Source organism: Medicago truncatula, chromosome 4 (genome assembly GCF_003473485.1).
Source record: "Medicago truncatula cultivar Jemalong A17 chromosome 4, MtrunA17r5.0-ANR, whole genome shotgun sequence".
In the NCBI taxonomy this organism is placed as follows: domain Eukaryota; kingdom Viridiplantae; phylum Streptophyta; class Magnoliopsida; order Fabales; family Fabaceae; genus Medicago; species Medicago truncatula.
The window spans coordinates 41,524,534-41,548,412 of record NC_053045.1 but is presented as its reverse complement, the minus strand read 5'-3'; the positions used below and the strand labels follow the sequence as shown (position 1 = coordinate 41,548,412).

General features: G+C 33.6%; 3 protein-coding genes and 2 non-coding genes across 5 annotated transcripts; 4 read left to right on the top strand and 1 right to left on the bottom strand.

Annotated features, from left to right (window-relative positions):
• The first annotated feature begins 53 nt into the window (after positions 1-53).
• TRNAR-UCU (transfer RNA arginine (anticodon UCU)) lies at positions 54-126 on the top strand. Its single transcript has one exon. It is a non-coding gene; the product is annotated as a tRNA-Arg (tRNA).
• Positions 127-1,233: 1,107 nt separating this feature from the next.
• LOC11446437 (thioredoxin M3, chloroplastic) lies at positions 1,234-4,467 on the top strand. Its single transcript, XM_003607907.4, has 2 exons — positions 1,234-1,530; positions 3,781-4,467. Exons 1-2 carry the CDS (start codon positions 1,338-1,340, stop codon positions 4,098-4,100), a joined length of 513 nt encoding a protein of 170 aa, XP_003607955.1. The 5' UTR covers positions 1,234-1,337; the 3' UTR covers positions 4,101-4,467.
• A 1,332-nt stretch (positions 4,468-5,799) lies between these two features.
• TRNAR-UCU (transfer RNA arginine (anticodon UCU)) lies at positions 5,800-5,872 on the top strand. Its single transcript has one exon. It is a non-coding gene; the product is annotated as a tRNA-Arg (tRNA).
• Positions 5,873-6,352: 480 nt separating this feature from the next.
• Positions 6,353-7,453, bottom strand: LOC112420899 (uncharacterized). Its single transcript, XM_024780685.1, has 2 exons — positions 6,689-7,453; positions 6,353-6,526 (listed from the first exon to the last, which is right to left on the bottom strand). Exons 1-2 carry the CDS (start codon positions 7,451-7,453, stop codon positions 6,353-6,355), a joined length of 939 nt encoding a protein of 312 aa, XP_024636453.1.
• A 12,725-nt stretch (positions 7,454-20,178) lies between these two features.
• Positions 20,179-23,750, top strand: LOC11446942 (uncharacterized). The gene is made up of 3 exons (XM_024781281.2): positions 20,179-20,344; positions 20,466-20,543; positions 21,610-23,750. Exon 3 carries the CDS (start codon positions 21,635-21,637, stop codon positions 23,225-23,227), a length of 1,593 nt encoding a protein of 530 aa, XP_024637049.2. The 5' UTR covers positions 20,179-20,344; positions 20,466-20,543; positions 21,610-21,634; the 3' UTR covers positions 23,228-23,750.
• Positions 23,751-23,879: the final 129 nt, after the last annotated feature.

The window sequence follows — 23,879 nt, the reverse complement described above, 5'->3', positions numbered from 1 at the left end:
AGTTTGCCTATTTAATTTTATATAATTTTCACATGCTTGGTTGTCATGAAACAGCACCCGTGGCCTAATGGATAAGGCGTTTGACTTCTAATCAAGCGATTGTGGGTTCGAGTCCCACCGGGTGTGTTTTTTTTTTTTTTTAAATTATTCCTTCACGTGTTATTTTACGCTACTTATATTAAATTTTTAGATTTCCAGCCCAGCTGCATTGTTTAGTCCTTCACATTGCTTTTAATTTCGTGTCTTATCAACCGTTCAAGATGATTTTTGATTTTAAGAGTTAAATTTGAAGATAAAGCATGTTCCGGTAAAAGTGAGCTGAATTGATTTTTTTTTAACTTATTAATAAATCATATTTTTTTTATCAGACTTTACTTACATTTCGTTTGAATTTCGAATTACTAGAGCTAATTTCCCGTATGAATCAGAGGGTGAACACAAAAAAAAAAAAAAAAACTTTTCACTTGAGTTTCAAAACCACATAAAACATGTTTTTCATAATTCTTGTTTATATATTTTATAACGCTGACATGTTACCATACGTGGTCGTCAATATTCACTATTCTGACCACCAATAATCACTTATTTGATCACCTCCAGCCACAAATTTGACCACCACTTTAACCACTTATATGATCATCTCCAACCACCACTTTAATAATTACTAACAACCACTATGACCACCACCATTGTAACTCGACCACTGTTGAGCATCAATTGATCGATCTGATCACCACCAATCACCACTCCAATAAGTGCCAATCGCTACCTCCAACAACAACCACTTTAAACGACTCATGGTTTGCACACCTGCATCTCTTTTTATTATTATATCCTACGCTAACTATTTTATAATCTCAAGGAGTCAGACTTTATCAAATGTTAAATGTTGTTAAGATGAAAATTGTTATAGTATAAGCTTTTAGGTTGACCAAAATCCAATACCACTTTATTAATGCAATCAAAGTGTGTCTCATTCTAAACGTTCCACGCATCTCAATCATATATAAAATAAGTGTTTCCAAACACATTCTCATCGTCAGGCATCATCTTCGCTATGAATTTTTGCCTAAAACCTCTATTTTACCGAATATTTCTTATCTACCCTTGCAAACAGATAGCGATAGCGATATGTTAGTTTAGAGATTAAATCGAAGATTTATTTAAAATAAAATTAAGAAGACATATTAAGTGTTGACTAATTTTTTTTTTTAAGGTTCATTTTCATTCAATAGGAGCAGTATTCTTCTTGTTGCTAGTTTTGTGCGGTTCCTTCCCATTGTTTTGTTTGCATTTGTCTTCTTCTCACTCGTCACTCTCACTCTCATCAATTACCAATGGCTTCCTCAACTTCCCTTTCTCTCACTTCTTCCTCTCACCTTCACATACCCACATTCTCTTCTTCCCCTTCACGTCTCAATCCTCTTCCCTCATTTCCCTTCCATTCCCGAATCACCCACAAACCCCTTCACCTTCAAACCCCTCTTCTCCTTTACCCCAAGATTCGTTCTTTGCGTCAAGAAATCAGAGGTAATTATTTTTTCTATACTTTACCTTTTTATTTTTAGCCGAATTTTGTGAAAATAAATTATAATTATGGAAATGGAAAGTGATATAATTGATTTATTGAACTTTATACAAAAAATAACTGGGAAAGTTTATATCTTTTATTCATGATTTTACTCATTTTCATTCATGGTTAGTTTTATTTTCTATTTTTGGTTCTGGGGTTTCTTGTTTTGATCCAGAAAGGGTTAAACACGAAATTTGAACTGATTAGGTTTAATTTGGAGGTAGGATCAAGATCAAGATTGTGTTTGTGTTGTTGCATCTAATCCGTTGCCTATAGCTTTAGGGTGCATTCAAATTTCAAGATCCAATGCTTTAGAGTATCTAATTATAGTAACAGTTTTTCACATATCATTTCATGTTGTGGCCATGTTTCTAGCAAATCTTTCCTTTTCCCAAGTATCCTATTGGGTAGTGTGGTCAGGTTATAGATTTGAAATATATGATTGCTTGAATTGCATCTGTAATGCTTTCTTGCTTTCCATTTTTTGGATGATTATAGACCTAGGACCTGTTTGGTTAAATATATTATTTGCACTTAAACACAAGCGCTTATGTATAAGCTTGCATAAGCTATTTTTATAGCGAAAGATAAAACAACGTTGAACGTTTTTGTATATGTTATAGGTTGTTTTTATAAGCTATATCGGAGAACTTATGAAAATAAGTTAAGAAAAGCTTATGAATATTGTCTTAAAGATTTGGGAAATGCTACCTTGTGAGGCTGAGAAACCAAATATAGAAATATAATTGGAAATTGTGTATTTAATATCTTGAAAGTTAAAAATTTATCTTTTTAACACAAAACTTTTCTTTTAGTTCCTTAATACGTGGCCTAAAGGCACAAGTTAGCATGACCCGAAAAACTTTTAATTTATGTATTTTCCCTTTTTATTTCCACTCAAACTTGTTGTTTGACTTTCATACTTTATTTCATTCTCCAATTTCTGTTAGTTTTTTTTTTTTTAAAATAAGGTGTTTGGAATACGTTGCTATGTGATTTTAGCATAGACAGCTTTTAATTGTCATTACGCTGTATCACTCGAGTACTTTTTTTTTTTTTTTTTTTGAGGGAACTCAAGTACTTGTTTATAATTTGAAGAATTAAGATCAAACAACTTTTTTGAAATATTTCTGCTTAAAAAATTGGGTAAATTTTATGAATGTGATGAGACTGTCATTTTGGATGATGGACATTCATTATGAGGTCAGTGGTATGTTTGTAGTAAGAACTGGGGGTTTCCTTTACTTGTCTCTCTGTTTTTTTTTTTTCTTTCAGAAAAGTGTTCGCATAAATGAATATTTATATTCATGTAAAAGATTTAATCATTTGAATTGAAGTCGAGTTATGCAAAACTTGATTGCTGTAAATTGTGTTTGCCCAAAATAGCTTGTAGAGTATGGTCTGTGGCCTATAATTATTTTGCTCAAACCTAAAACCCCGGAATATGACCCACTGCAATGATGTATTCTTCTAACTAATTAACTATAGGTTAGGATGATTGTAAACCTTAGGATCAGTTTTATCTTTTTCTCTCTTGCTTAATGAAATAATAATTTTCTGGAAGTTGCAAGGCCTAGTTGATCATTGTACTGATTCTTGGTTTGAGTAGCTGTATTGCAATGATATTTTTTCTTCTGTACTGATTCTTGTGTATTGTTGTTGCTGTTGTACTGATTCTTGTGTGTGAAGAAATCAAAACATGGGGAGAAGCTCAGTTTTTTTCCTTACTCGTGCTCTTCTCCCTCCTACTTTTCTCTTTCTTTTGGTTCTTTTGTTTCATGCATAGGCTTGGATGCTTACGCATAATGACCTCCATGATGTATATTTAAGTATAAATGTTTCTTTTACAAACTTCAGCTTGTTTCAATCTAATCATGAAGATGCAATCTAACATTAGTTCTGAGATAACATTTCACCATTCTGCCGCAAAAGCAAAGGCTTAGAGCCAACCACATGGAAGCGGCATCTGAAATAATTTGTATTTTTTAATGAGTAGACAGTTTTTCTGTCTATGTGAACTATATTCCTCACTTGTGGAATTATGGGAAACATTTCACTCAGTGCAAGGCTCGTGCCTTCTTCTCCGGTGTTTCTTACTTTTAGCCAGTCCTCTCGTTTTGGTTTTTTGAACCTTGCAAATGTCAATGTGTATTATAGTTTTAATCATTGGATGGCCTTTTAATTTATTTGAGTTTGTCACTTGGCAGCTACACCAGTTAACAAAGATCTGTGGGAAAAATCGATTCTGAAAAGTGAAACTCCAGTCCTTGTTGAGTTCTATGCAAATTGGTGTGGTCCATGCAAGATGGTACACCGAGTTATTGACGAGATTGCAACAGAGTATGCTGGAAGACTCAAGTGCTTTGTACTAAACACAGACGCCGATATGCAAATTGCTGAAGAATATGGAATTAAGGCAGTACCGGTGGTTGTATTGTTTAAAAATGGCAAAAAATGTGATGCTGTAGTTGGTACCATGCCAAAGGAATTTTATGTGACTGCAATTGAGAGGATGCTCAAGTCTTAAACATGGATCCGTGTGGACAAAATCTCAGTAAAGGGATAAACTTTTGCGATTACAAGTCATGTTGAATTTTAGCTAAATTTTTAGGTTATTTTGTCAGGCTGCTCAACATTACTGAGTTCTTCATGTATATACTTGGTGTATTTTTATTTTTTTTCACACAATAGGTGCGATCTTGAGAGTCTACTTTAGTGATGAATATCCCGCCCAGTTTAACTGTTCTTCTTTGAAAAGTATTGTTTAGATACATTTTGAATTTGTTTGCTTCTTTGGTACCTGATTTGAACAGCATCTGTTGTTCTGAAAGTACAATTTGATTACCATGTTCTTCTTATATCCCTTATTCAACCATGTTTCCCTTGTTTATTGACTCTTGTCTTGATCAAGCATGTGTGTTTGAGTAATGTAATAACATGAATTCATTCAAATTATCATGTTCAATTGAGCAACTATATGAATAACGATGATTTAAACATAACAAAACAACAAATTGTAGTATTTTGGAATATACCGTTGCTAGTATCTTAACATCGGGGACTAAAGTGATTGTTCGTTTCCATAACTTATGTTACACACGTTAGTCAATTTTGGTTATCAGTTAGGAGTCATAGTCGACATGCAACAAAACCATATACAGTGATGCGACAACTTACGGTCAAAATTTGTCGCATTCACACGCTCAACAATTGTGGTCGTTGTATTGATATCAGACGGTCTACATTAACATTTCAATACAAAATTTGTTTTGTTTTTATTTAAAAACACCGAGTTTAAAATATGAATCGTTTGATCTCAATCCAACAATCATGGTTGTCATAAATTTCTGAATATATGCGTCAAAACATTGGCCGCTGGGAATCTGAGTTGCTAAATGCAAGACCTTGTGAAACTTATGGGATTAATTTTGATCAGATTACGAGTAATTGTGACTTTAAGATTAAAAATCCTTATCCAATTGAATAACCTGGCAGAAACTCGATTTATAAGGGACAACTAACAAATACCTTGCAAAGAAACTGATATAATACCATCTCCTACCACTTGAGTAAGCTTAATTACTATTTAACTAAGCTTAATCAGAGAATCTCAATCCACAACTGATGGTTACAAAATTACTATCATAACTTCCTACTAGTTTAACGGTGATTAATTAGCTAATAAGTGAACTTTATTACTGACAGTTATAACCAAGGATATCAAATAAAGAGTCCTAGGAACCAATAATGGATATTCATTCAAAGAGACTAGGATGGATTTTCTAACTTAACTAAAAAGATATCTGTTTCAATTTCATGTGTCTGTGTAATTTACTTTCTTTACTTACATCAGTTATCAGTTATGTTCACGTAAATTATAGAGATTAATTAAATAACATGCATGATAAAGTACTCATTGGGTCCCTCAAGGATTTTAGTTAGGTCAGACGTCTTGATTGGGGTTCGAACCATGACACCTCCACTTGTGTGTGTGAGTTTATAACGGCTTTGCCATTTCGTCTATCTACTAATAAAAAGAATAATTTATTTTCTATCGTGTTAAAGTTATTTACATATATATTAAGAAAATTAATAAATTTGTTGCCTAAGTGTAATTTAAAATACAACCTTACCTATTGATTTTATATCATTCTTACTATATCTCTTTACCATAAATAGTCAAGAAGAATATTTTTATTGATAAGGTAAATGATAGTAAACAACCAGCGCCCGTGGCCTAATGGATAAGGCGTTTGACTTCTAATCAAGCGATTGTGGGTTCGAGTCCCACCGGGCGTGTGTTTTTAAAAGAGATAAATGATAGTAACAATTGCATGTGAGTCGCTAGAAATGTTTTATTTTTAAAAGTTTATGGCACTTTTTAAAAAATATATTGACGACTTAATACTTTCCTCGCAATTTTCTTCTATAAGTTTTGAAAATAGATATACAATTTTAAGATTTCGAAAATGACAAAATATTATTTTTCATTGTTTCTAAAAATATATTGTTCCTAACTTTTGTTCAATCTTCTCTCTATCACAATTGTTCATTACATACTTCATTCATCTCCTTGACAAATTTTGTTTTAACCAAAGCAAACTTAATTCATATCATTATTTAAAATAGAATCAATACAAGCAGGACAAATCTCAAATATACGATGACTAGCCCAAGAACAAGCCGCCTTAGCAAGAGTGTGAGCAGCCATGTTCGCTTGTCGCCTAAACTTTACCTCAAAGTTAGGATGTAAAACTAAAATAGACTTAATAAGAGAAACTAAGACATGAAACTCGGATCTGCCATGTGTTGGGGAAGAGATACAAAAATTACTCTATGCCACTCTTTGTCAATGGCTACCTGAATAGCATGCTGCATAGCCCAAGCTTCCCCTCCAAGAAGAACTGTCAAATTCGCAACCTTCCACGCTGATTGAGCATGAACAAACCGACCCTCAGAATTTCGAAAACAACACCCTATGGAATAAGCAACTCCAGTCTTGTGTACTGCGGTGTCGACGTTACATTTCAGCCATCTGTAACCCAGTGGCTCCCAACTATTGTTAGATTACATATGCATAGTTGTAGGATGGCTCGAATCCCGCATAGTTTGCACCTGATTCCATTGCTGCCAACCAATCACTGCCAATCCACCAATTGTAATTGAAGTCTCACAAGTATCATTCCACACAACATCATTTCTGGCTGACCAAATCTGCCATAACAAAACTGCACCCCGGCCTACTGCATTTGCACTCTCACAACTGCAAATATTAAATACTAACTCATGCAACAACTCTGAAAGTCCCGCAAAAGACCAGCTTTCCTTAGCAATTGTACACCCAATAAAAGCATGCCAATCCGTTTCAGCTTCCAGACCACACCAGGGACAGAGATAAGCACACGGCACCTGACGATGGACCAACTTTACACGCGTAGGGATACAACCCGGACAAATCCTCCATAATAGGTTACGAGCCTTGGGAGGGGAACACACTTTCCACAATTTGTTCCAGTCTCCTCGAACTTGGTATTGAGATGCCGGAACAACATCACGCGCATCAATTCGATACCCCGTCTTAACGGAGTAAACCCCATTCTGCTCCTCTTGCCAGATCACTTGATCATCTTGGACCGAAGGGAACAATGGAGTCTTCAAAACAGAGTTTGCACTTTCAAAAGACAGCAAATCAAAAATCTTGTCAACATCCCACTCCTTACCCCCTTCAATCATCAAATCAGCCAAGAATAAATCATACACGTCTTGGTTTTGCGGAGATGCTAGCCAACCTCCATGTTCATTTCGAAGCCAAGGGTCATGCATTACGCGGATTTGAGTCCCATCACCTATCCTCCACCTACAACCACGTAACAGAACCATCTCCTTGACAATTTAAAACCTACAACCACGTAACAGAACCATCTCCTTAACAATTTAAAATCAAAAGTATTTAAAAATAAAAAAGATGAAAATATTTTGATCTTTATGTTTTTTTTTTAGGGAATTTTGATTTTAAGTTGTTTTTTCAACACAAATTTGTATATATTTTTTATTCCTTAACAAGTGTTGTAATGGCCTATAATACCAAGCTCATAAAGGAATAGAGAGGATATTTTACTAGTTTTTATTTTATTTTTGAAAGTGATTTTATTTTTTTTAAGTTAGATGGATATGGATATGGATTTGACTTGATGGGTTCATTGGAGTCGGGGAAAGCTTCAATATCTAGAGAATCCTACAAGATGTAATTATATATTATTCACCAACAAATTTATCAAATCGGTGGCAGAATTTAATCTCAAATTCTTATAAAATTTGAGTTGAATTATTACGAACTAGACCAATCTATTTGTTGGATTAAAAGGGATGTATTCAACTTTTTTTGACAAAGTCAAATTATATGAAAAATATTTGTATATAATTTTCTACTCCATTGGTTCCTTTATATATATATATATATGGTGTTTCAAATGAGAGGAGTTTTTAAATGAGAGGGTGAGAGGATGAAACATCAGCCTTTAGATTAAATATACGGTTTTGATTAGATTTTAATTTAATACATAGCACGTGACTTCTTTCATTCTCTCTCTCACGTTACTCTTCCATCTCCTTTTCTAGGGGAAACGAGCATCCCTCTCAATTTCAATTTCCTACTTCACCCTCTCTTCTCGTTGCAACAAACAGAATCCGTGAAAATTTGTTCACCGTTGCCATAACTGTAACCTTCTTGTTCTTAAATCTCAATTTTATTGTCCTGGTCATCTCTTCAAATCTGCTCCCAGATTCACTTAAATCTCTACAATTCTACAGATCACTTATCATCGCACAAATCTACCTCGCCATCTCCTTCTCTTCTCGCCGCCATGAACACAACCGGTGAAGACGAAAAAGTTGTTTGCCGTCGCCGATTTTTGAAAAATCCTCGACTGATGGGTTTAAGGAATTGATAAGTTAGAAGACCTAATGTTAAAGGAATTGATGACCTAATGTTTTTGTAATTAATTTTTGCAATGTTGATTTAAATTAACGTTGCTACTGTCTATTAAAGATTACTGCCAGTGCTTAGTTCAGATCAAGAAGTTTGATTGAAATTGTATAAGATTACTGCCAGCTGCATAATTTGATATCCGAACATTTAAAATGCTGAAAATTTAACCAATAAAACTAAATAGGCCTCTTTAAACAATTGACTGTTTAAGGATCTGTTTTGGGCTTGTTTTCCGGTATGTCGGAGACGCTTGTATTTGTTATGCTCTCGAGTTTGTTGTGCTTCTTGTACACGCTTGAATCAGTAACAGATTTTGGTTAATATTCATGTTATAAGGCTTTTATAAGTCTTTTACAATCAAGTCAAGATTTGTTAGTTGTTACCAATCCCACCTATCAAAATATTTTGGTACAAGTCTTTCACACCATACTTTTCCAACAACCAATTAATTACACACCATATTTTAACAGTTTCCCTGTCCACTTTAAGGTACTGATATGAACCCAATGAACATATTTTAACTACCTTAATTAAGTAAAAAAATTATGGAACAAGGTTAATTGTAACGACGAGGGTAACTCACGTTCAGGTTCATTTTCAACATGATAATAGTAACAGGTACAGGGATAATGAGCAGGATATTGATTTTCATTTGTTCAAAGACATACATATGACGTGTAATATAGATGGTATAACTCACGTTCATGTTCATTTTCAACATGATAATAGTTATGATCAAATTGAAGATATTATTATGGAGTTTATACCTATGGAAGAAAGCATTATCTTATTTTTTTTGAGAAGCTATGGAAGAAAGCATTATCTTGAATGTTCTTTCTGCTACTATTGATTTCTCTACTTGTGAGTCATTAAGGATGTCAGAAACTGTTGATAAAACTGGTTTGAGGTCACTTGCTGCTACTTCAAAGGCTCATAAATCTCTTGAAGGATTGTTTGAGAAAGTTACTGCTGATGATGTTGTTAAGATCAGTCTTGGTTATTGTTCTGTGGGAAACCAAATTGGAGAAGAGTCTTATGGAGAAACTTGATAGGAAGAACAAAAGGAGATGGAAGAGTGAGAGTCATAGACTCATAGTTATTAACGTGGGAGAGAGAATGAAAGAGAGTCACGTGTTTTGTATTAAATTAAAATCTAATCTAAACCGTATATTTAATCTAAAGGTTGATGTTTCATCATCTCACCCTCTCATTTAAAAACTCTTCTCATTTGAAACACCCTCTCTATATATATATATATACAAAAAATCACAGATATTAATTTTTTTTTTTAAATGATAAATTTGTTTGAAATGTGCAATGATTACTAAATTACATTTAGTATATAAACGTATTCAATGTTAGTTTTCATATTTCAAGACAAATTGATAATATGACATCCCCTCAAATTTATAGAGGGTCTTATACATAAGGACAAACAATTTTTTCTAAACATTCTTATAATTAAGAGGGAGAGAGTAATTTTTAAAATGAAATATCAAGTGTTTAACTTTTTTGAGTGTTGACCCTCCATAGTAATTTAGTGTTCGGCCGGAAATTAAGTAATATCTATTCAAAAAACGATTTCACTCAATAATCAAACTCAAATTTTATTAACCACTTAAATTCAATTAAATAATAACATTGTTTCACCCTATTTCCCTGAAAAGAAAAAACATTGTTTTACCCTGTTGTTTTGTGTGAGTAAGAGAGTGTTGTGGTTCCAAATATAATAAATTTGACCATATTAAATGCTATTATTTTCAAAATGTCCTTCAAAAAACAATTTCTTATACAAAATTAAATAAAAAGCAAGAATAATTTTAAAATACAATTATTTTTATGAGGAAAATTAAATTTAATTATTCTTAATATATTTATATTATATATACACTTCTACTGATTTGAGACTAGAGGGAATATCGTGATGGAATGAAAAGTACAAGCCAATAAAAGTTTGTTGCAAAGAGTTACATCATACATTGCAAAAGTGTGAGTTCAACATTTATTATCGATATATCTAATGTCATAAGGATTTAAATTACGGTACTATTATTTTTTGACTCGGTGTAATGATCTCGAGTTTCGCCCCTTCCGCAACACCCGAGACTCTCATCGTAATCCAACAATTAGTACATCTATGGTGAACTTTCTCAAAGCCATAAGGTCTGTCCTGTCGTGTTCTATATAGAAAAAGAGAAAAGAATGAAAAAGGGTAAAATAGAGGTGAGAATAAATATCATAATGACACATGGGGGACAAAAATAGAATGTTCGAAAAGGCATAAACGGCGCCGAAATAGAAGGTTCATTGATAGTACAATTAGAACCAATGAAAGGGCAGTATTCTACAGAATGAGTCAGTATATATTTACACTCTCTACCCTACCCTTTACTTACCCATTCCCAACCAAAATCAAAATGAAAAAATACCCCTAAAAATTATTAGCCCCTAAAACCCCCCCTAACCTCGATTTCCGTTCCTTCATGGAATCTCGCAAATTAGCTGCGCTACTTTCTTCCCTAGTCTCTCAACTCCTCCTCATCCTCCTCCTCATTTTCCCTCCTAATTCCTTCCCCCCTAATTCCCTCCCTCCTAATTCCACCGAAACATTCTCCCTCATCCACCACTTTCTTTTCTCTCAACAAACCGCCGTAACCACCACCCTCCTCTCCCGCAAACGCAAACGCTACCACCACCGTCTCATCCCTAATCCCGATTGGTTCCCCACCACGTTCCTCATGACATCCTCTACGTTTGAATGGTTAACCAATTTACTCGAACCTCTCCTTGAATGCCGTGACCCGGCGTACCTTTTACCTCTCAACCTCACCGCCGGCGTTCGTCTCGGTATCGGTCTCTTCCGTCTCGCCAGCGGCTCCGATTATCAACAAATCGCTAACCAATTCAACGTCACTGTTTCCGTCGCTAAATTTTGCGTCAAACAGCTTTGTAGAGTTCTTTGTACCAATTTCCGCTTTTGGGTTTCTTTCCCAAACGCAAATGATCGATCAATTTTGCAGAATTTCGAATCAATCTCCGGTTTACCTAATTGTTCTGGCGTTGTTTTCTCATCACGCTTCCAAATTGCCCCTTCAACATCACCACAACAGCCACATTCATCGATTGCGGCTCAAATAGTCGTTGATTCTACATGTCGAATACTTAGCATTGCCGCGGGTTATTTCGGTCATAAAACTGATTATACGATTTTAAAAGCTTCAAGTTTGTTTAATGATATTGAGGAAGGAAGTCTTTTGAATGCTCCGTCCGTTAACGGGGTTAATCAGTATTTGATTGGTGATTCTGGGTATCCTTTACTTCCTTGGCTAATGGTACCTTTTGCTGATAATGTATGTGTTACTGGTTCTGTTGAAGAGACTTTCAATGCTGCTCATGGACTAATGCGGATTCCAGCTTTTAAAACTGATGCTAGTTTGAGGAAATGGGGTGTTCTGAGTAAACCGGTTCGCGAGGAGATTAAGATGGCTGTGGCTTATATCGGTGCTTGTTCGATTCTTCATAATAGTTTGTTGATGAGGGAGGATTTTTCTGCTTTGGTTAGTGATTTTGAATATCAGAGGAAGAGTGTGGATCCTTTTGTGTTGGAGGATGATCCTGTGAAGACTTCGAAGGCTTTGGCGATGAGGGCAACATTGGCTACTATGGCAAAGAAAATTAGTTAGTTCAGTTCAGTTTCAGATTCTTAATTGGTGGGGGAAAGGTATACTGATTCACGATGTTTCAAGATGTATGCAATTTTTCTGCTTCCACTCTTGTTAATTTGTGTGGACGCGGTAATGTAAATACTGCCTCTTGAGCATCATCATAGTTATAATTTTTTGAGGATATTCATGTTTGTTGTTTACAAGTCTTTTGATGATGTTATAGATTGATTAAATCGGTGTTTTTGTGGTTCTTGAGAAAAGAAGATCAAAGATTTTGATAATTGATAGTTTAATAATGGATGTTTTTGTGATGATTTTTTTTAGACTTCTGAGTTAAAATGAATCATACTGCACTGTATCATTTGGTGTTTATACCGATGTCCATTTGGATTGAATAGTTTCATAATTCGTACCATTTGGCGTTTATACCAATGTCCTCTACAGAACATTTTGATTCATTGTTATGTTACTTATCATTTGATATTGTCATGCTATCAATCTATTGGATTGGAATTGTCTGAGACAACTGAACTTGTTTATGTTGCTCTTAAGTTCTGGTTTGATTTTCATCAGTTTTTTTTTCTTCTTTTCTTTCTGTTGAATGTTACTTGTTTGTGATTAAGGCTTGATGAAATATGTAAACTGTAACATGCCAAACAAATGTTCTTGAGAAAAGATATGGTCATCAGTATATGAATTCTGTAAAACAATCTTTGTTGATGATCATTAATTTGTGCCCCATAATGATATTTATGTATGTATATATGAATGGAAGGAAGAAAAAGCATATAAATGTGTGATTTGTTACATGATTAAATTATATTGCTTATGCATATAAATGTGTGATTTGTTACCTAATTAAATTATATTGCTTATTAGACCTACAAAACCAGTTTATATTTTTGTAACTACAAATCAGGAGCATTAAAACCTCAGGATCCCTTTGATATGATTTAGTCTTTCTTTAAATCTCCTGGAAATTGCATCATACCAACTGGATTATGTATTGATTACTTGTTAGAGCTGCTGTCTTAATTGGTCTTGTTTGGTTGGTTGAAGTTGCTTCAGAAATTCTCTCATTGACTCTCCCTGTCCAAAGTAGAGTTTTACTCTTTTAAATGAGCTCATGTAATTCATTTAGCATTGGTTACTTTTTTTCAGCATTAGTTACTAGCTAAATATAACTTCTTTAACCCAAGTTTGATTTCTGGATAGAAATAATTACATTGAATTTGATTGTGTATTCATTGTCTGATTTGAAGTTCTAAACATTAGCTGTTATCTTATTGATTACGGTATAATCTTCTGTCCATAGCAGTGGTATGACTTGTGTTCAAATCCAACACTCTGTTAGTAAAGGTCCTATGTATTGCTAATCTGTAGTTAGATTATCTTATTGATTACCACATAATCTTCTATCCATATCATTCTGAAATCTTCTATCCATAGTCATATGGTAAATATTCATTTCTGTTTCAGCATTCTTAGCCTGCTTATGCACCTACCAACTATAGGTTGGTTTAATGGTAAATGATTTGGTTTTCTTAAAAAAATTGATTTGGTTTTCTTAAGTAAGTCAGTGATCAGGAATTCAATGACCGTCTATGGAGAAAAAATTGGTTGAGAGTGGAAACCTCATCTTGTGTGCCCATATACACAATGGAGATTAGTCGTTGATAAACCAATTGAAACTTTGTACCAATAACATATAAAATGGTCAAAGAAACTTGTTGATTTACCCAAACAAACTCTTAACTTGTTATAGGAAAATAAAAATATATACCAGCCAATAGAGCTACAAGCCTACAACTCACTGGCTGCACCCAAAAGTCAATGAAAACTAAAAACAAAGAATAACAAAGTGATCTTAAATGATATTTGTACAACCATTTTACTATAATTTTTGGACAATTTTAACTTTTTTTTTTTTTTTCTCTCCCTCAATTGTTTTTGACCAATAAAAAAAGAGAAAAAGAAGAGTGTCACAAAAGTTGTCCCGAAATAATTGTACAAATATCATTATTCTATTTGAAAATATTTACATTTTCAACTATTCTTTTTGGTCCATTGTGTACAGGCTACCGATGGAAATAATAAAGCACAAACACTCGATCAACATTCAAATATCAAGATAGTGTTCCAGCATAAGAAGAAAAAAAAAACAGCATTCAAGGTCTTTTAATTGATAATAAAAAAATAAAACACTTATTTAGCATTCAATACCTTAAAATTCTATCGAGTACAAACAAATAAACCAACATGTCCAATGTTTTTTGCCCACGGGATCCAGAGAGAAAGGACAAGTAGATTAAAGTTTTGGTAAAAATAACGGATAATTGATAAGTTATGTGATAGTTTACAGTTGAAATTGATAGTTTATATCTGATGACTTATTAATGATAGCTGATAGGATAATTGAAGTATTTGGTAAAAATAGCGGTTTAACTATCCGATAAATGTAAAATGACAAAAAATGATATTTTTAATTTATAATAAAATTTATTAATTTATGATAAGCGATAAACTCAATCGCTATTTAAAACAACGTCCGAAAAATAATAAGCTCGTGAAATAAGTTATAAGCTCATGATAAAATAACGTTACCAAAGATGACTTTTTTTTGTCATACGAGCTTATAAGCTATAAGCTTGTTTTCTAGCCTTACCAAAAATACCCTAAGTATGTGTTAGGTTTGGCTGCGGCGAGAATTATTTTTGATAGAATTGAGTTTGAGAGAATTAATTTTGGTTAAAAGTGAGTTGAATGTGAATTGATTTATGTTTGAATATAGTGTAGGGTTATATGTTGCAAATTTGAGCTAAGTCAACCTTTTTTCCTCAAAAACTCGTAGCGATACAAACATCTCCCTTGCTGGCTTAAACATCATTAGTTGACAGCATATTTTATAAAATTCTTGATCACGGGTAACTTCATCCATGTTTTGAATCTCACCAATCACTTCACAAATAGGTGCATTAGTTATGGCCTCATTTCGTGACTTACAAGTTTTTGCAATCACATTAACAGCCTAGACTATTGTTGATGAGTGAGTCATTCTTTTCTTGTGTTATCCAATATGACAGATACAACGATAAGCTCTTAAAAAGTTTGGTTTTGAAACTCTTTTTGAAAAACGAATGACTATTCGAAATTGCGCACAAGATACGAATGATAATAAGCAATGCAATGTGTAAAGAACAATTCAATCTGAACGAGAGATTCACACTTCAATTGAATATAACAATTAATTATCAATACACAAAATAATCCACAACCAATAACTATGTCAAACCAAACCTAACCTAACCTTAAACAAGAAACAACTAGCACAAGGAATAAGCTACTTTGATAGACGAAGGAAGATTATAAACAAGTTAATCTCCAATATGTAAGGTGGTTGAATTAGTTGCAATGTGTAAAGAACAATTCAATCTGAACAAGAGATTCACACTTCAATTGAATGTAACAATCAATTATCAATACACAAAATAATCCACAACCAAAAACTATGTCAAACCAAACCTAACCTTAAACAAGAAACAACTACCACAAGGAATAAGCTACTTTGATACACGAAGGAAGATTATAAACAAGTTAATCTCCAATATGTAAGGTGGTTGAATTGGTGATATGTTGATCACAATAATGATCAGTGGAAATTAGGTTTTTGGAAAATATTCAATCACAATCATGTGGTAATTAAGATAATCAATAAACATCATACATCAAAGTTAATTATTGAAATTAAAGAGATAAAGGAGAAGAGAATACCATATGTTTATAGAAGTTCCCCTTTTTTGTCCTTGCTAAGGGTACATCATCTCTTCGTAAAAGAAAACGTCTATTCCACATGCTTCCAATAAAATGTTGAAAATGTTTACAAGTGTATGCTCACAAAGATTCCTTCAATTCCTAATCTGATTTTTCTATCCTAGGCAATCACATAAAGCATCCAATCTTCAAGCTCTTTTGAAATTAGATTATCCCAAGGTCTTCGAATCTCAAGCTTGCCTGAAATCTTTTCAATCTTCTTTGCCAAGAAATCTTCTTTGATATGTCCCCGCTTCGATCCCTTTGAACCTGTATTGTTTGAGAAACAACCTCCACAATTACCTTTTGAGGTGAAAAATACCTCCTTTTGATTTAAATCCTTGATGCTCCACCAAGATCCTTGAAAGAAACCAAACTTGCAATATCTTATAACACCCTGATAAACTAGATCTCAAATCCTACAAATGATTTTAGAAAAAGTGTTTAATATGAAGAAGTTTGTAGTGTGAGAGAGTTGAAAGACTCTAAGGGGCTGTTTGGTTGAGGAGAAGATGAGAAGAGAGAAGTTGAAGGGAGAGAGAAAGGAGAGAAGTGTTCCATCAAAGCTGTTTGGTGAGAGAAGAAATAGGGGAGAGAGATAAAAAATCAGTGGGTCCCACGTTAATATTCTTTCTCTCCATGGAAGCGAAGAAAGGGGAGGAGCTGTTGTTATTTTGGACATTTCTCAATTTTGCCCTTGCTTAGATAACAGTGACATTGACCATCTTGTTACTTTTGAAAGGCTAAATAACAGTTTTTTTTTATGACCAAATAACAAATAATCTTAAAAAAACCATACGATTAGTGAAAATAAATAGTATGATTATCTAGTATTTTTTTTGGATAAAACTATTGTAATGAATTGATTTAATTAATTTACTACGTTAAAATATTTTAAACAATTAATCAAGAAGTAGTCCAATTTCTGTGTAAAAATAATCAATTCAATTTCTTAATTAAATTAGAATAAAAAAACTGCATTAATTTATATATGAAATCCTCTTCAAAAAATTATATATAAAATTAAACTACTAAGATAATAAATTGTAATAGTTTTTTAATACGAGGATATTTTAGTCTTTTCAAAAATTAAACACACTTCTCTCTCTTCTATTTCTCTCTTTCTTCTCATGTACCAAACAATATATCAAATCTACTCTGTTTCTCATCTATTTCTCTCTTTTCAAACTCTTTCTCACTTTTTTCTCTCTTCACACTTTCTTTCCACAACCAAACACACCCAAGTGTTTTTAAAAATTGATTCTATGAATGAGATGTAAATATAATCAGGAAATTAAATATACTCGGTTAAAAGACATAAGTTAATTATTCACAGTTAACATTAGTATACAATCACTTATTCTTAAAATTAACACTTATAACTAATATAAACAATCCTTGGGTTACCGAGCGTGGGAAAACCTTGATAACCTAAACCATTCTAGAAATTATTTGGTAAGACAGAGATAGATTAACTCTGATAAACAGAGTGCCCTGTTTACCCCTTCTTACACGTCCTATCGTAGACGGAGGATCCACCTAGTTAGGACAAATACTAATATTCCCACATAAACTTACCATTTATCTAAACAATCATGAGACATTAACATATCGCAGACAAGAAATGGCTAAGTTCACATAGAATTCAGATTTAGGTCAATTATCATTCTTTCATGTAACATTCACCATTCAAGACCTTTTAGAAAGACATATAACATATGTCAATCAAAGCCATGAGCGACATAGAGATTGAAGTTAGAAATTTTTATAAATTTTTCTGCATATGACTAATACACATACGAAGACAATGCATTTTGTCCAATATCCAAATTCAAAGTAATCAATTTTAGAAAAATCTAACACTAAAACTGATCTGCGAAATCAATTCCATAACTGCATTCCATAAACCTATGATTGAATGGTCATATGAAATCAAACATTTTTTATTATTTTACTGAAGGTAGCCAGTTTATAATGCACCTTATGCAATTGGTCCCATTTAAAAATTTAAAATCAATAAATTATTAAAAATCACACACTAATTCTATTTTATGTAGTAAATTTTAGAAAATCCTAGCTCGTTTTTATAATTTCCTTATCATATACAATAAGAATCATTCCACCACAAAAACCCAATCAATCAATCAAATTATTTCAGTAGTTAAATCAATAAACATTTCAATCATGTTATCATTCACGCACAATCAATTTAGTAAAAATACACAAACAATCAACGCAACAACTTCAACTCTTAAAATATAACATGCATAAAGAACATTTTACTTTTCATCAATTAATTTCATTTTCCATAACCCCTAAATTAGTTAATTTAGATTTTGCACGAGGGATGAGGGGAAGAGAAACCCACCTTTAAGTCTCTATGATGATGTTACTCCTATTTCCATTGCTCATTGATTCTTATTTAATCTCTAACTTTCTCAAATCTTCTCAATTCTTTGAAACCCTAAAATCTTCTCTCCATAATACTCCATTGAATTTTCATTATCTCGGCCTTCTCAACCCTAGAATGAATTACTCATCATAAATTATACTTGCACGTGGTATTTGATCAAATAAATTGGAGGAATTGGTGAGGACGAGGGTTTTGAGGTGAAAGGGTGTGAGAACCGTGAAAGAGAATGGTGAGAGAAATTATGTAATTCTGATTTCTAACCTTAATGTCTCATATTTATAACGATTGTGTCAATTTACCTTCTTACCCTTGATTAATATTAACCATTACCTTTGTGTTTATTCTTCTTCTTCCTCTTCTTGGTTTTGGTCCTAAGTTTAGTTGGGTTTGCTTATTTTTTGGTGGCATTTCACATGGAAAAGGTCAATCCTTTTCCACCATAAGAAAGTTGGTATTTAACCATTAGATCAAATCAATAAAACAATTTTATCATACTCTCTCCACATTAGATTTTTGTTTACACCTTTACTACTATTCCAAATTAAAAAAGGAGCAGATTTTTTTTTTCAAACATTCTAAAAAGTTTTTTTCAAAATAAATGTTTTTTTTAGTATAAAAACATAAAAATAGATAATATTTTTTGAAAATAAAAAACTTTAATTTAAAAGAAATTAGGATTTTTATTTTATTTTTCAGAATATCTCATTTTATTATGAAATTAAAAAAAATTAGAAAAATAAAAACTTATGTTAGTTTCCAGAATTTTATTTTTATTGAAAAATAAATAAATAAATTTTCAATTTTTTTTCTAATCATTCAATAAATGAATTACAAAATTTTTTAAAAAAATTATTTGAATTTTTTACTATTTTTTAATTTCTGGAAATTAATTTTCAAAATTTTTAAAATTGTTGGAAGATAGTGTGAAGAAAAATCTAGTGTTGAAAGAGCATGTTGAGAATATGTTCTTCACTTAATCTAATTATTGAATCCAACTTTTCCATGGTGGGAAAGGATTGACCTTTCCCATGTGAAATGCCACCATATTTCTTGGTCTACTAATCAGTTTATCCTTTAATTCATTTAAGTAGGTTAAGGAAGGGTAAGGCGAAGAATATTTAGCTATGAAAAAATTGTGGGATGTTACAATACTACTCCCTATAACATCTAACCAAAGAAGAAGACGCATATGGGAAGGAGAAACGTTAAGAATGGAGCAAACAAAAGGTCCGCTTTAACCAAACTTTGCAAGGAAATTAGCACAATTGTTGGCGCTTATATAAACACGAGCGACGGTAATCACCCAATCAATGTTGTGGATCAGACGAAGCATCTCAAAAAGGAGAGGTTGAATTCAACTATCAGCAATAATATTCATTGCAACAAGACGAACCACCGCAAGCGAGTCAGACTCAACAAGAATATTAAAAAGAGCATAGTAAAAACCCTAAAGTTAAGCAAAGATGAACCACCGCAAGCGGGTCAGGCTTAACACATAATTCATGATATGACCTCCACAAACGGATGATGATTGAGATAATATAGAACCATCAATGTTTAGTTTGTAGAAATTCTCCAGAGAAGAAATCCAAGCTATATAAAACATCCATAGAATAAGCGCTTATGCTATAAGCGATCTTTTCATTTAGTAGCCTTGCCACTCCAATCATCCATATAATAAGCGCTTATACTATAAGTGATTTTTTCAATTAGTAGTCTTGCCACTCCAATTTTTGAGTAGCAAGAAATTTAGAAAAGAAATAAACCCTTACTTTTGAAGTCACCCACCAATTACTTCACTCCCATTCATTCTCATCCAGTACTATAAAATAACGCACCGACCTAACTCAACCTCTGTCCTAAATCTTGTTTCTTCAAATTTACACGCACACCAGGTAGTCTCTCTCTCTCTCTCTCTCTCTCTCTCTCTCTCTCTCATAGTTAAAATAATCACACGATTCTTGTACCTTAATTGTTCTTCGGGATTTGATCATTGATTTGCGTTTCTTGTTACAGAACACCACCTCAATCACGGTTTCACCTTCATCGGATTTGATTCCTCAATAATTCTCCATTTACTGCCACTAATTATTGGTACTTTTTTCTTTATTTTCTTCATTACGCTTTGTTTTTTTTCTTTTCAATAAAATTATATGGATTATTATGCATAAAACTTGGTTTGAGATTTTGGGTTTTGAGTTCTCTGCTTTTGCTAAAAAAATATGATTTTTTTGTTTTTGGTTTGCTCCGATTTAGTTCTGATTAGATGATTTTATGCCTAGTAGTCTATAAAGGTGAGAAATTTGGAATGTAAATTGGTGTTTTATGTTGAAATATATTATGCTTTGCTCTAAAATTTTATCTTGCTAGACCTAGGTTTGTGGAATACTGGAATTTGATTCTTTTTTTACTGGTTACTGGTTTTGATTGCTTTGTTGTGAAGATAGGTGTTACTGTTAGAAGTTGCATGAAGTATGTTTCTTTTTATCTGGGTTGTTAATCTTGATCTAATGGGATTTTGGACTCTTAATGCATGGGATGCTACAGGGTGGGTGAGGGTTGGGAATTTTGTTTGGATGTTAATGTTGATTTCAATCACTCTGCGGGTGCATCAATAAGTGATAACATACCGGTATAATGATGGGAATATGAACAAGGCTAGGTTGCAGTCTTATTTCATCCATTAATATAGATTGGATACATGGATTGAACTGATGCACATAAAGTGGAGTGATGTTTTGAGTTCATTTTGTGTGTTTATTGTGTCTTTCAGATTCAATTTTTTTTGGCGGGTGAGGGGTAGTGTTCAAGGATCTTTTAGTCATTAGTTTGGCATCGTTATACGTCACCATTGTTTTGCGTCGTGCACCCTTGCATCAGCTCAGATTCCCGTTCTAGTGGTTCTAATTACAATTTGGTACACCGTGTTAATACTTGATAATTTTTTTTGACTTTGTTAACCTTCTAATGGGACGTAAGAACAAATTTCTTTCGTGGTTCCACATGTCTTTTTTGACATTTATGGTGCTACTGTAACGGTTACACCTATTTTGAATCTTGTGGATAGAGTATCCATGCCTATAATATTACCTTCTCACTATCTTGTTTTTTTTATATTTTTTTTTTTTATCTAACGATGTCTTCTTTCAATCCTGCGCAGGAAGTTCTGGTTTTCTAGTACACTGATGGCTAACCCAAGCAGAAATTCTACACAAACAATGTCGTTGGACTCCATGGAACAGAAGGGGAAAAATATTACTGAATCTAATGCAAGCATAAGTCAATGTCCTTTAAGCCAGCAACACCGTAACTCCTTAGATGGTCCAGTAGCTATCCTTTGGGATATTGAAAATTGTCCTGTTCCAAGTGATGTACGCCCAGATGATGTGGCAGGTAACATAAGAATGGCTCTGCAGGTGCACCCAGTAATTCAAGGAGCTGTTACGACATTTTCTGCTTATGGAGATTTCAATTCTTTCCCGAGGCGACTTAGAGAGGGCTGCCAGAGAACCGGTGTTAAACTGATTGATGTTCCCAATGGGAGAAAAGATGCTGCTGACAAAGCGATCTTGGTTGACATGTTCTTATTTGCTCTTGACAATCCTCCACCGTCCTCTATCATGCTAATCTCTGGAGACGTTGATTTTGCTCCAGCACTCCACATTCTTGGTCAGCGTGGATACACTATAATTCTTGTCATCCCTGCTGGGGTTGGTGTTTCATCTGCTCTATGCAATGCTGGTAAATTTGTCTGGGACTGGCCAATTGTGGCTCGTGGAGAAGGTTTTGTTCCCCCTTCAAAGGCTTTGGTGGCACCCCGTGGAGGTTCAGTTGAGCTTGCTGGATATTTGATGGGATGCCATATCAACAATGACAACACTGAGGGACAAAATGAAGAAGAAGCGATAGTTTATAGAGGGATGTCACAGAGCTATTACAACTCAAGGGAATTCTCAATGGTATCACAATCTCTGTCGGAATATAACTCACCATACATGCCTTGCTTGCCAACATCTATGAGATCTTATAGCCTTCCATCTGGAGTGAATGATGTTGCAGGAGGACCTATTCCTTATAGCGACAATACTGAATGCCAGATGTGGGTACAGCCTGGGGATTTAAATGGTCTCAAGGGTCAGCTGGTAAGGTTGCTCGAACTTTCTGGAGGATGCGTGCCCCTGGTCCGAATTCCAGCAGAGTACCAGAAAATTTATGGTAAGACACTTTTTATATCTGATTATGGGGCATTCAAGTTGGTCGATCTTTTCAAAAAAATGGATGATGCTATTTCTGTGGAAGGGAAAGGGGCTCGCAGATTTGTATATCTCAAAAACAGGAAGGGAGGCCCAAGTGCTCCTCAGGTGTCTCTTGCAAAGAAAGATAAGAAAGGAAAAAGGGAACTGGAAGAGAATGCAAATGTTGTCAATGGTAGCTGCTCTTCAGATGAGTTGTCAGATGAAGAAAGAGTTGTTGTAGAAGAACATGATGAAAGAAGTTTTACAGGAAAGGGTAATAAGGGGAGAGCAGTCAGATGTGAAATTGATGGCAGTGTTGAGCAGTTTAAGTGTGAGCTGCAGGAGATTCTGGTCAGCTATTCCTGTCGGATACTTCTAAGTTGTTTTGAGGCTGTATACCAGCAACGATACAAGAAACAGTTGGAATATCAGAGATATGGTGTGGATAAGCTGGAGGATTTGTTGGAGAAAGTGAGTGATGTGGTAACATTGCACGAGGAACCAGTAAGCAAGAGGAAATTCCTGGCTGCTGTCGATGCTTAGAAACTTAAGCAAGAAACTGCTTGCTATTTTGTTTTAACCTTTCTGGTGTTTTTAAGGCAAATCCTAATATGTCTTAAGAGCACCGATTAAGGAATCAAAGGTGAAAAGCTATTATTGAAAAATGTAGTATTTAATATTACTAATGCTATATTTTTCGATAAAAAAGGTTCTATATCTTGATTTCTTAACCGCAGGGTGCTCTTTGTGAGAACCCTTAAATGTACCACCAACGCTCAGAAAATACGTCTTTTCCCTAGCCACATCATCTGTTTCTGTTAATTTATTTCTTTTGTCTTGTAAACATGATATGCTGGGCGTAAGTGTTTTTTTATAGTCACTGTCCTGCATGTATTTGAACCTTGTATAATTCCTGTGCTCCTTATTTCCAGTAAGTTGGGAGAATGTGTAACACTAATAGTTTTTTCACTTTTATCCTGGATTCAATCTTGATAGTCATAAACAGTTTTTATATGTATGTTGACGTATTGAGATACTAATTCCTATTTGAACATCATTCTTTTTAGTTTTTATGGTTTTGGAGTTGATTGATTTTGGCCATTACTGCGATTGTTGCAAATAGGTCATTAATTGTTGGTCCATATATATAGATTTTCTCCAAAATATTTCTCTGTTTTTCACATATTTGTCTTTT